Source organism: Oryzias melastigma, linkage group LG14 (genome assembly GCF_002922805.2).
Source record: "Oryzias melastigma strain HK-1 linkage group LG14, ASM292280v2, whole genome shotgun sequence".
NCBI lineage: Eukaryota > Metazoa > Chordata > Actinopteri > Beloniformes > Adrianichthyidae > Oryzias > Oryzias melastigma.
Window position 1 is genome coordinate 22,323,538 of NC_050525.1, and position 13,666 is coordinate 22,337,203.

Here is a 13,666-nt window from a genome sequence, read left to right on the forward strand (position 1 = left end):
TGTTTCTTTTTGAGTCGTCCTCCTGTGAGTCTCAGCAGGTTTGTGTTCAGAGTCCTCCACAGCTGTTTTCATTTCTGTTAATTGTCCTGGGTCTAAATATAGTGCCGGTTTCAGTTCTTCATTGTCAGGTCCTTTGCTTTGTCCCCATTTTCATGAGTGACGGTTTATGTAAACCTCAGTCTTCCAACCATTTAATTTCTGAACCTGTAAAATCCATTTTGGGTCATGGGCTGCTGGAGCCTATCTTATCTACTTTTTGACAGGTCACCAAATTCAGAGTCTTTATTTGTTAAAATTAACAATTTGTTTCATGGAAGTGCAATCAGTACTTTAAACTGGGCCTTGATTGGTTGATTTGATTTCATTATTGGATATCAATAACGCGCACAAACACATTTTGATTTTAACTGCTGCAGTTTGGCTGTTAGTGCACTTCAATATTTACATTTGACAATAAATACTTTGTTTTGCTTTGAATCCTGTTCACAAAAGGATTTATTTAAAGTTGCATAACAATTTTTATAAACTAGTTCAAAGTTACAAAAGCCATTTTAAGTAAGATGTAGTCTGTTCATCAGTGGAGTTAGGGTATGATCCTTAAATGTGTCTAAAAAGTGAGATGAACAAATAGGTGTTTTTCTTACCAAATACTTTAAGATTGATACTGCAATTTCTCAGTCGTTTCCCGTTGTAGTTGAACTCCTCAAGCATGTAATTTCCAGCATCTTTCTTTGAAACGTTGTTCAGTTTGATTGTTCCATTTTTTAAAAAAATGACTTTGTTTGTATAGGGAGTATCAATTATTACTGATTCATTTACTGTCCTAAAGATTCTAAACTTGCCATCCTTTAGGAGCTTCAAGTCCTCAAAGTCTTTGCTCATCAGGTTAAAAAAAATAAATTTTCCAGCCGCAGCTAAACATGAGGTTTGTTCATATTCACTAAAGCTGCACTCTGTAAAACCTGGAAGACACAAAACAATTTGAAAAGATTTCAATATAAAATGAGAAAATGTTGGTTCATTCAGAATTTGTTTTTTCTGAAAATGTGTGATTTTTTTTTTTTTTTTTAATTATTATTTATTTTATTTTTTTCTTGGAATGTAACAATAAAATGTACCTTTTCCAAAAGATCCTGCTAGCAGAGATGCTGTGATCAAAGAGACGAGAATCATTCTGACTAAAAAAAAAATACATATCAACATGTAAACCATATATGTGATTCATTAATTTAGGAAATTAAACATATGTGTCTTTATACTCACAATTAGGCTGAATTTCTTGGGTGAAAGGAGCCAAAGACGTACTGAGTGAAAGCCGAAATGAGACAGTTGTTCACCTTCTTAACACAGAGTGAAGATTCTTTGTTCGTTGACTGACAAGACTGAATGCTACAGACAGTGGGATGGCTTGTGTGTCTTTTTTTTTTTTTTTTTTTTGTGGCTTGCTTTTGATAAGAATTGCGGAAGCAGTTCTGTGGTTTTCTGTCACTCTACAAAACTGCCAGTCAACAAGGTAGTTAAACAAAGCTGTTGTATTAATCAGAAAATTACTGATGTCAATGCTGAATCTGAATTTTTGACCTTTAATACCAAAAAACATATTAATATAAAAATATAAGAGACAATGGAAATCTAAATCTATACTGTTTCCACATCATATCTGTAATTGTAGATTTGCATATTAAAAATACTGAGCAGTTATGTGAAAGTAACACATTGTATAAATAAAGGTTTGTAAACTGAATGTTATTGGTTGAATTTAAAAGTCAAATTGCAAATTTGTTTCTAGGTTTCCATTATGAATTTCTATCTAAATCTGAAATTAATAAATAAAAGTATTCATTTTAAACACAAGTATGTTTAATAAAAGAAAATAATTTGGAACTCTACATTTTATACATAAGCATTACATCCAAATGTTAAACATTATTCATTTAAGTAAAAATGTTTAGAAGTATTATTTTGGCCACAAAATTTAAAAAGAACCACTATGCCGTTCGCCACGTCCACAACTCTCAGGGTAAATTGCTTTTTCATATTTTGTGTTTTGCTTCCTCCCTATAAAGCCCAATGTGCTATAAATTCACAATTTCATCCACACTCTGATGACAGCTGCACTGCCAAACAGTGGCGACAACCAATAACCACCAGGAGCAATGTGGGGTTTAGTTTCTTGCCCAAGGACACTTCAATACAGGAGTGGGCAAGGTGGGGATCTTCTGATCACCCATGACTGAAACTTCCTTCTATTATAATGTAAAGAAAATGCTTTTAGAAAAACTATTATTTTTTGTTTTTAGATAGTTTGAATGAAATGTATTCCTGCTTTCTACCTAATCAAATACCTTTTGTAGTTTTGATGCTTTAAAATGTAATTACTTTGTTGATTTGCTACAAACTCCAATCACGGAATATTACCCCAAAACTAAACAAGATAATGAGAATGAAGGTAAGCCATCGTTTCCTCAGTTGTAACGTACATTTTGGTGTTTAGTTGTCATCTAGAAACAACAAATCCACTTCCTTTCATAGCAGGATTGTGAAAAACGAGCAAATGCAAAGGCGTGCAGGTGGCAGAAGTTTTCACAGAGAAGTGTGATCATTCTCAGAGGTGTGAACTCATATTTCATCAAAGCTGTGATGGATGCTTCACTTGACAGGTGACAAACTGACTAAACAGCATGAAGGGAAGTAAGTTTGTTTAGCATTTCTAACAACCTGATTTAAAAAAAAAAACGTGACCTGAAGGTCAAAGCTCCAAAATCCGGATGTAAACTAAGGAGTCTGAAGTGAGACTTCAACACAACCAAACATTAACAGTTAAAATCATCTCTAAAACTTTCACAAAGACATCAAAGACATAGATTTTTGGACATCAGAGAGAACTAAATAAACCATACCCATCTGTGAACGTAAAAAGCCACACGTCTTTGTTCATGTCTACTTTAGCCACAGAGGTTTTTTAACCACGCTGTAGGGCCGACCGAGGTTCTCGTTAACACCTGGCTCAATAATATTACTGTTAAAGACTTCATTTTTACATTTTAAAGCATGAAAGCCTTATGAAAAATAAATAAAATAGTATCTTAGTCTGTGCCCATAGCAAAGAGCAGCATAAGTAAGTATGCTATGGATCAAGTACCTGTACTGTAGGAAGAATACTAACTGAATACTTCTGACTAAATTGGAACAATTACAGTTTACAAAATATAAATATTACATAAAAAGTAAACTGCCTCACTTTCATTATATACTAAGTATACTGAATAAATTACTTTTTGCTCGAGGTGGATTTTAATACTTTAAAAGGTCACAAAAATCCTTTGTTGGAAAAGAAAAAACTTTGGTAATACAGAGATTTAACCACTTTTTTTGTCTTATCTACTCATTTAGATGTGTTTTCTGAGCTGTCTGCACCTGTTTCAGTTGGTTGCTGTCTTCAAATGTGTTTGTGTCCTGTTTAGTTGTGGTGTTGTTAAAGTTATAAAGCACAATGCTATTTTTGTGCCATTAATAGTGCAGTGAGAAAGCCTTGCTTTGAGCTCGCGGTCCGGCGTTCGTCTGTAGAGTCAAAACTGCTATATTCCAGATTAGAAACATCCTTCACAACTGGTCACATTCTGACACAGAGGCGTTTGTCTTCTCCTCCAGCTGACTTGTTGATTTTCACCTTTAACGAGTGACAGACGTCTGTCACGCACTAAGTGTCGCTGCAAACTTTTTTTTATGAGTGTGGTGGACGGGGAGGGCAAGGCCAGGACAAATAGTATTTAAAATAGTTATAATTATTCTAAAAAAAAGGTTTTAAGACAAAGATGAGACCTTAAAATTGGTCTAAAAAAGCAGGGTTTAAATTTAACAGAACAGACCCAACAAATGGAAAACATTAGACGAACATGCAGTTTACAGTGGCTGATTAGATCACTTGACACACAAACGGGTGAAAAAGATTAAGACTGCATGCCTATTCCACACTATCCATCCATCTTCTTGACCGCTTCCTCCCTTTCGGGGTCGCAGGGGTGCCGGAGCCTATCCCGGCTACTGATGGGCGAAGGCGGGGTACACCCTGGACAGGTCGCCAGTCTGTCGCAGGGCCACAATCACACACCCATTCACTCTCACATTCACACCTAGGGACAATTTAGAGTCACCAATTAACCTATGAAGCATGTTTTTGGACGGTGGGAGGAAGCCGGAGTCCCCGGTGAAAACCCACGCATGCACGGGGAGAACATGCAAACTCCACACAGAAAGGTCCTAGCTGGGAGTCGAACCGGGGCCTTCTCGCTGTGAGGCAAGAGCGCTAACCACTGTACCACCGTGCAGCCCTATTCCACACTAAATTACCCTAAAAAAGAGAGAATGAAGATGAACTAGAAATCAAAGCAGATTTATATTCAATATTAATAGATTTCTTCTTCCCCCAGACAATGGTGGAGTCTGATTTCTATTGTTGCATGCTGAAAATAAGACCTCTGCTGATCATCATCATCATGCATTCCTGTGTCAGGCTTGACTTGATGGTTTGAACAGCAGATGGCAGCAGCAGTGATAGCAGTCCCCCAGCATCACTAACTCAAAACGGCATAACATTAGATTCATGAAGGTTGATTTAAATAAAACTCTGAATGTTTCAATTGAAAAAAAAACATAAAACAAACAAACAAAAATAAAATGTGGCTTTTGTTCTCTTTATAGTTGCACCCATACAATAGCACTTAATGAGTATGAAGGATGTGCGCTTCCAGCTGTTGACTGATTCTCGCTCTCGCACTGCCGTGTTCCCCGCCCTCCTGTGAATGACATTTTATTTAACTGATTTTTCCTAAGGGTGCTGAATGTGATGTTTTAAGTTTGTGGGGGTATTTGTTAATAGTTTTAATAGTGTTTTATGCTTTTTTTCCCCCACTCCTTCCTCTCTCACACTCTTATTTGAATTTAATCGTTGTATGTTTTGCAGGTCAAATGTTGCATTTGTTCGTCAGGACTGTTGTACTTAAATAGTAGCACTTCTTTAATGCTGAGGCATTACATATCAAGGCGTGAGTATGAAGAAGCCATGACGTTTATGTCAAATATTATTGTGTATACACTTGTTTATCTAATCAGTGGAGTTTTTTTTAAACTTGGTTGCCAGCAATGGTGTTTTCTGTCCAGTAGGGGTCACTATTGAGTGGCACCGTATTAATACAGTTTGGTAATGTGCTGAAACGCCTCACAAGGCCTCATCTACCCATCACAAGAAGAAACCATACCAGCACCACACATATCCAACTAAAACCCACCAGCTTCCAGCATTATTCTTTGACACATTGCTCAGTTTGATTGTTTCATTAACAAAAAAAAAAATCTGTATTAAAATCTGCCTCATCAGCTGTTACCTTTCCAGTTATTTGTGCCATAATGATAGTGGATATGCCATACTTTAAGGCCTTGATGCCACCATCATCTTTCTAAATCAGATGAAAATGTAAAAAATTTCCAACTACACTAAAACAGGACATTTCTTTTTGTTCATCAAAGCAGCACTCTGTAAATTTTTGTTGGGTCAGGAACAATGACTTGCCTTCCCTCTCCATACTATGATGCACTATGTTAAAGATACACAAGGATATTAAAAAAGCAAAGAATTCCAGTGAGTCTGAATTGATTGTAATTTTTATTTTATTACAGTCATTTTAAGGTAAAATTCATTCATATTCATATTCATACAGCACAAAAGACATGAAGAGAGTTAAAACTGTGAGTTTTATGCAAACAACAAGCAGAACAAAATCAAAAGAACTCGGGTGTATATAAAACACATGACAGAGCGTGCATCTCACAAAATAAAAATGTTTCAGCCTGATGGACTCGAGATAAGTTACCTACTGCATTTAATATATATTTTTTAATGATGAGCACAAAGCCACTGACACCAAACACCTATTTGTATTTCCAGCTGTTGCAGTGTAGAATAGTGGCTCGAGTTATTTCAGGAATTTGTTAGTAATATTTTTCTTTCTGTTAAGCAGCGTTCACGTAATGCATGTTTAAGCTATCACTTTCAATATAAAGTCTATGTAAACACATTTAAAAGAGCCTTTCAGGTTTCACCATTCGAAACTCTTGCATTTAGCATCGCTATGCAATTTTCTTTTACCTTTTTCGAGCTCTAGATAGACTTTAACACAGTTAGGCTGTAGGTTCACACTGCTCTCAGCAATGCATGTTAGAGACAATTTCCAATTTAAAATCTATATACGCAAAATGGGATTCAGTGTTCAAATCTCTCAAGTTCACATGGCACTGTGCAGGTTTTTAGGTCAATATTCAAGCTTTACATGTAAAACGCAATAACTTCTCTATTTCATCCTCCTCAGGTAGAGTTCTTTGACAAACATTACAACATCACTTAAATAATAATGATGAAACCGCATTAAAGAAAAAAAAAAGTGAATGATTTAATAATGAAAAGATACATTCACCTAAAAAAGTTTCAGTATGTGGCATTTAAGAATGAAAAAGAAACATATCAAACAGATTGAAAATAAAAATAATGAGGGTTTATCTTGTGGCAAAACTGGGTAGAATGAACATTTCTAAAGCAAACAAATATGTTTAAGTCTCATAGCATGAAAGTTTGAAGTAAAGTAAAGTAATCCATTGGTAAAATGTTACTAAATAAGGCAAAGACAGAAGAAAGAAATGAAGTATTAATACTTTTAAAAAGCATTATTGAAAATTCTTGTCAAGCTCTGTGTTGTAGTTAATTTTTTTAACTAATTTTATATTACTTTAATTTTCTTGAAGATAACTTCAGTTTTTAAGTCATCTGGGAAGTGAACTTTATTAACACAGTCGCCATTATGACCATTTTTTACTGAATACTTTATCAATGACTCACCTGCAATTCCTGCTGAGAGTTTTTGTTTTTTACAAAGTCCAATTAGAGCGGCACTCAAAGCAGCGAAAAGCACGAGTGAAACAACTGCAACTGCTGCCACCACATAGACTTGTTGTAAACCTGGAGGAAATAAAATGGTATTAGATTTAGACCAAACTATTGGTTTGAATTTGTCTTTCATTTCTCTGTTGATAGTTTATACCTGCACCACTGCAAGCAGTGAGGTTAATATCCATCTCATTTCTGCTGACACTGTTCCAGACTTTGCATGTGATGTTTCCAAGAAGTTGTCCATGTATGATGACAGAAACATTAAACACTCTGGATCTTTCAGATGTATCTCTGCTGAGGACCTGACTGTATTTATTTGAGTGTAAAAGTACGTGATCGTTCAAAGTCAGATTGAGTTCTGCTTCATCTCCTTCAAACAAACATGTGACTTTCTTCTGTTCTGGTGACAAACACTGCTGAGACAATGTTAACACAGACACGGGATCTGCAAGACAGAAAACATAATAAAGAAATAACAAATAAAACAACAAGAACAATAAGATGACTCTGTTTTTAACATTAATTTGTGTTTCTGATACAGTTCTTAATTCTAATAATACTACTTGGTGAATAGTATATACTTGTGTAGTGCTTTTCTAACCTTTGAAGGCCTAAAGCGCTTTATAGTCACACACACATTGACACACTGGTGGTGGCTCCACTGCCGAACATCGGCGCCAACCTTCCACCTGAGGCATTTTGGGGTTCAGTGTCTTGCCCAAGGACACTTTTACACATGGGAATTGAACCTGCATTCTTCAGATCAGAAGTCGACCACCCTACCGCTGCACCCCCTAAAATATTAAGCCAATGTATTATATTTAATTTTTTTGGTTCAATGGAACACGTATGCTGGTGTGAGGATTGTACATTCTAGTTTGGTGTTTCTTTTTGAGTCGTCCTCCTGTGAGTCTCAGCAGGTTTGTGTTCAGAGTCCTCCACAGCTGTTTTCATTTCTGTTAATTGTCCTGGGTCTAAATATAGTGCCGGTTTCAGTTCTTCATTGTCAGGTCCTTTGCTTTGTCCCCATTTTCATGAGTGACGGTTTATGTAAACCTCAGTCTTCCAACCATTTCATTTCTCAACCTGTAAAATCCATTTTGGGGTCATGGGCTGCTGGAGCCTATCTTATCTACTTTTTGACAGGTCGCCAAATTCAGAGTCTTTATTTGTTAAAATGAACAGTTTGTTTCATGGAAGTGTAATCAGTATTATTTTAAACTGGGCCTTGATTTGTTGGTTTAATTGATTTAATTATTGTAATTCCTTGATTTAAAAAAAAGTACACAAACACATTTTTAATTTTAACTGCTGCAGTTTGGCTTTTAGTGCATTTCAATATTTACATTTGACAATAAATACTTTGTTTTGGTTTGAATCCTGTTCACAAAAGGATTTATTTAAAGTTGCGTAACAGCAATTTTTTTCTTTGGTTTTATATTATTCATCTTTTTATAAACTAGTTAAAAGTTACAAAAGCCATTTTAAGTAGGACGTAGTCTGTTCATCAGTGGAGTTAGGGTATAATCCTTAAATGTGTCTAAAAAGTGAGATGAACAAATAGGTGTTTTTCTTACCAAATACTTTAAGATTGATACTGCAATTTCTCAGTCGTTTCCCTTTGGAGTTGAACTCCTCAAGCGTGTAATTTCCAGCATCTTTCTTTGAAACGTTGTTCAGTTGGATTGTTCCGCTTTTGAAAAAAATGACTTTGTTTGTATAGGGAGCATCAATTCTTACTGATTCATTTACTGTCTTAAAGATTCTAAACTTGCCATCCTTTAGGAGCTTCAAGTCCTCAAAGTCTTTGTTCATCAGGTTAATAAAAATAAATTTTCCAGCCGCAGCTAAACATGAGGTTTGTTCAGATTCACTAAAGCTGCACTCTGTAAAACCTGGAAGACACAAAACAATTTTAAAAGATTTCAATATATAATGAGAAAATGTTGGTTCGTTCAGAAATAGTTTTTCTTGAAAATGTTAGAATTTTTTTTAATCATAGTGTAACAATAAAATGTACTTTTTCCAAAAGATCCTCCTAGCAGAGATGCAGTTATCAAAGAGACGAGAATCATTCTGACTGAAAAAAAAACATATGTAAACCATATATGTTAGTTATTGATTTAAGAAATTAAACATATGTACTGTTACACTCAATTTCTTGGGTAAAAGGAGCCAAAGACGTACTGAGTGAAAGTCGAAATGAGTCAGTTGTTCACCTTTTTCAGCAGATTGAAGATCCTTTGTTTGTTGGTCGCTGACAAGACTGAATGCTACAGACAGTGGAATGGGTTGTGTGTCTTTTCTTTTTTCTTTTTTGTGGCTTGTTAAGAATTGCGGAAGCAGTTCTGTGGTTTTCTCTCAAACTACAATAGAGCCAGTCAACAAAGAAGTTAAACTACAACTATCCTCACAGCTTCTGTTTATCTTTTCTAAAGCAATGATAGTGTGTAAAATTGTTGCCAATTCTAAGCATTTTAACTAACTTTGGGGGAAAATAGATTCACATTGAAAAAGTTACATATAAGTAAACTTATAATAAAATAAACAAAGGAGTAAAGGATATGTGACTGTCAATGTGGTTAAAAATATGATTGTGATGGTTATTGCTGTAGACATCAGATGTAAATCTTCTGCTGCCAAATTTAAAAAAACTTCCATAACTTTTGCAACATTTTTAATCAAAATTAATTAAAAATATGAGTTAAAATTCTGTTGTATCAATTGGAAAAACACTGTCAATGCTGAATTTAACTCTTGAACATTAATAAAGACTTTTCGATATAAAAATACAAAATCCAGAATAAATGTGAATCTAGGCTATATTCCTGGTAATGTTTGTAAATGTACACTTCTGTATGAAAAATACTGATTATGGATGTGAAATTTAGAAATTGTGTAATTGGAAGTTTTAAAACTAACACTTAATGGCTTATTGATACATAGTGCTCATTTTATGTCTTTCTTTCTGTACTTTCTACTGAAATGTATTTATTCTGCTTCACAACAAAATGTCCTCTTGTTATCTTACAACCTGTTGCAATGTGGCTTTTGTTCCCTTATTTTTAGAACATTTGTTTTTGTCCAGCAATGTAGCAAGAATGAAAGTAAGCCATCGTATCCTAAGTTGTAACGTACATTCTCGTGTTTAGTTGTCATTTAGAAGCAACAAATCAACTTCCTTTTGTTGCAGGCTTGTGAAAACGAGCAAATGCAAAAGCGTGCAGGTGGTAGAAGTGTGATCATTCTCAGAGGTGTGAACTCATTTCAGTGAAGCTGTGATGGATGCTTCACTTGACAGGTGAAAAACTGACTTAAAACAGCACTTTTAACATGCCTACATGTTCATTTAGGTTGCACATTGATTGGTAACTTTGTAAAAGTTACAAAGGGTTTTTTCCCTCCATATGTTTCATAATTAAGCATCAAATTGTTGAAAATAGAAGTATTTGACAACGAGTCTTCTTAATTTTTCATGATACCCCACTTCAGCAAACACGTATGAAATGAGGACATGTACCATTTATAAATGTCTACAAAAGGAAGGTCAATTTTTTAAATGACTTTGAATTATAAAATAATCTAAATAAATTCAGAATTGAGGTACAAATATGTGCTGGAGTTATGTGGATGTAGAACATTTAAAAATCTTGTTATTTCACAGATGTGGCAGGAATGCTTGAAGTACAGGTAATCTTTTATCAAGCCCAACAGACTTTCCTACCAAAAACATCTCAACAAGACAGAAAACCTAACCTTAAGGTCAAAGCACCAAAACCAGAACATAGACTTTAGTATCTAAAGTGAAAACCTCTAACTGTTCACAGACAAAATCATCTCTGAAACTTTTACATGGACATCAAAGACTTTTAGACATCAAAGACGACAAAATAAAACCACGCCCATCTACTTCGGCCATAGACGTTTTTAACTACGCTGCAGGGCTGACAAAAATAAAAAACAAATTTAACATAATTATTTAAAAAATTCTACTATCCAAGACTTCATTTTTAATTTTAAAGCATGAAAACTTTCTGGGGAAAAAAAATACATTTCTGGAATTTGGCAATTCAAGAAAGCAAAATTCCTTTGATCGGGAGAGGAAAAACTTTAATCATTGAGATTTAATCCCCTTTTTTGTTGTCTCATTTAAACATGCTCATTTGAGCCGTCTGCTTCTGTTGGTTACCGTCTTCTCAAATGTGTTTATTTAGTTGTAATGTTGCTTAGTGCGAGAGCTATGAAGCTATTTTTGTGCCATAAACGGTACAGTGAGAACATTTCGCTCTGAGCGCTGCGGTCTGGCTTTGGTCTGCAGATTCAAAGCTACAAGATTAGAAACATTTTTCACAATTGTTCACATTTTAATCAACTCAACCACTGATTTTCATCTTCAACAGGTGACAAAGGTCTGTCACGTACACATGGTTTTGACTGTGATTTTGATGGAAAAACAAAAACACATTTTCTTCTTTTTCAGAGATAAAAATATTTGTTCCCACAAAAACTTAAAATTCAAGATAGGAATTATCTCTGCTTTTTTTTGGTAAAATCAGCATGCTGTAGTTTAAAGGTGATTGTTTTACTTTACTTTTTTTATCATCATGTGAGGATTGTGCACTTGAGTTTGGTGTGTCAGAGGTATGTTTTGGTCATTCTTGAGTTGTCTCCCTGTCAGTCACCACAGGTTCCTCTTCTTCATCTTTTACTAAAGTTATCCAGCAGACTGTACACTGGTGGGTGAAATGCTGCCTCCCTCAGGTGTTCATTAGTATTTAATTCCATTTTTTCCTGACAGGAAAAGAATGATTTCTCATCTGAATAACAGATCAGAAAAACAAAGCAACATAATGTACTGTCATAAATATCTCAGCTGTTTTCATTTATATTAATTAACCTCTTCAGTTTTCATTGTCCTGTTTTTGTCTTTGTCACCTTTTTGTTTCTCCATGAGTTTTGCCATGTGTAGTTTTTAAGCTTTTTCCACCAAGTCTGGTCACTTGCATGCTGGGTGCTAAATTACAAATTCCTACAAATTATGATTTTTTTTTTCTTTTTTTTACCCCAGATTTAAGATTAACCCTTGTGCTATCCTAGACATGTTTACATTAAAAGTGGGGTCATCTGGACCCCACAAGACGGCACACTTCACTTTTTTTATAAATGATTTATTATCTTCTCTGCATGACCACCTTTGTCATGGGAGGAATCACACATCAATGTAAGGGTGGGGCAATCTGGACCCCATACGAGAGGGGAAGGGTTAAAGGAGTTAAAGGTTAAGAAGTGAAGAAAATTGATAAAGTTAAATTGCAAATTTGGGTTTTAGTATTTTAATTCTTAACCGAATCACCCATGCTCTTCAAAAATGAAAAACTACCAGCATTATAAATGGACTCAAACACTCAGTGAAGGCTACATCCCAACATAAAGTATGACTATTTATCATTATGGGGGTTGTTTTTTGCTCAACATCTTTTAGAACTTTGGAACCATTTTCAAATATTTGTAAAAACTTAGCATGTATCTTAAGCCCCCTAATATTGTGACAGTGTCTTTGACCTCCAAGTACTTTTAGAACTTCTTGGTCTGTGCTTGATTGTGTGATAGTTCTTACAATAAGACAGTGACTTGTTTTCTACTTCCATAGTATGGTGCTTTGTTAAAAAATATAAAAGAGAATACAAAAGGGCGGAATTCAAGTGAGGCAGAGTTGGTTTTATTTTTTTTCCAGTTGTAATGAGGTCATGTTAATGCATATTTATCAAAGTCCATTTGGCCCAAAATACACGACAAACAGAAAAGAATAGATGAACAAAAGAACAATCACATAAAATGTATAAAACTTCCCAATGATTCACTCTTACTGATAAGCTCAATTTCACAATCACTAAATACCATTACTAGTTATGGACAGTGTTAAAGGTCACCCAGGTCACCTCATACTGTTTTTGCTTAGATTAATTCATTTTTTTCCTCAACATTCTAGCCCTTTATGGTGCATCTACATGAAATTGTGTATTTAAAAGCATTTTAAAGGAATAAAACAAATACAAGTAACTTACAAATAGAGTCAAGACAAAATAACCTGAACAAGATGGATTAAATAGAAGTTTAGTTTGAAAGTAAGAAATAATGAGAAGTATTCTTGCTCCATCTTGTGGCAAAATGTGCTAAAAAAAAGAAAAATCATTTCTAAAAGATATTTTTAACGCAGATTTTTTTAACAACTTAAACAAAGTTTTTTTGTTTTTTTTTTTAACCATTGAAATTATCCGAGATAAGCTACGTGAGCTGAAAATAATTTAATTTAAACATAAAAACAATACACAAAGATTGTTTCAATAAAAAAATGTAGTCTGGCTAAAGTTTTGATTTTCTTTTATTTTTTCCTTAATTTTTACTTTTGTGTAGATAACTTCTCTTCTGTTCGCATCTGAGGAAATATTGTATTTTTATATACATAAAAGGCTCCTATTATACTTTTTTTTTTTTTTTACACAATTGGAATGACTGTTTTACCTGCTTTTACTGCAATAGTTCTTTGTTTTTTACAAAGTATTATTAGAGTGGCACTCAAAGCAGCAAAAAGCAAGAATGAGACAACTGCAGTGACTAATGTTCTTGAGACAAATACTTTTGAGACAGCTTTAATATAGACAATGAAGCAACTAAATGGTTATTAACAAGGACGATAAAGGTGGTCCGTTTTTTTTTTTTTTTTTT

The 13,666-nt window shown here is 34.4% G+C and overlaps 1 protein-coding gene and 1 long non-coding RNA gene across 3 annotated transcripts in view; both read right to left on the reverse strand.

The window, feature by feature from the left end:
* LOC118599673 overlaps positions 1-2,471 on the reverse strand; it is a 4,983-nt gene extending 2,512 nt beyond the window's left edge. Inside the window, exons 1-2 of the long non-coding RNA XR_004949118.1 lie at positions 1,119-2,471; positions 645-962 (exon numbers count right to left, since the gene is read on the reverse strand). This is a non-coding gene — a long non-coding RNA (uncharacterized LOC118599673). The remainder of the gene's footprint in view (positions 1-644; positions 963-1,118) is intronic.
* A 3,214-nt stretch (positions 2,472-5,685) lies between these two features.
* LOC112142771 lies at positions 5,686-9,650 on the reverse strand. Of its 2 annotated transcripts, XR_004949117.1 has the most exons (4): positions 9,160-9,650; positions 8,961-9,020; positions 8,518-8,835; positions 5,686-7,385 (listed from the first exon to the last, which is right to left on the reverse strand). XR_004949117.1 is itself a non-coding variant. In XM_036215364.1 (3 exons), exons 1-3 carry the CDS (start codon positions 9,013-9,015, stop codon positions 7,036-7,038), a joined length of 723 nt encoding a protein of 240 aa, XP_036071257.1. In that variant the 5' UTR covers positions 9,016-9,650; the 3' UTR covers positions 5,686-7,035. The 2 variants fall into 2 exon arrangements, 1 of the variants encoding a protein (XP_036071257.1); XM_036215364.1 differs by having other exon boundaries at positions 8,961-9,650.
* Positions 9,651-13,666: the final 4,016 nt, after the last annotated feature.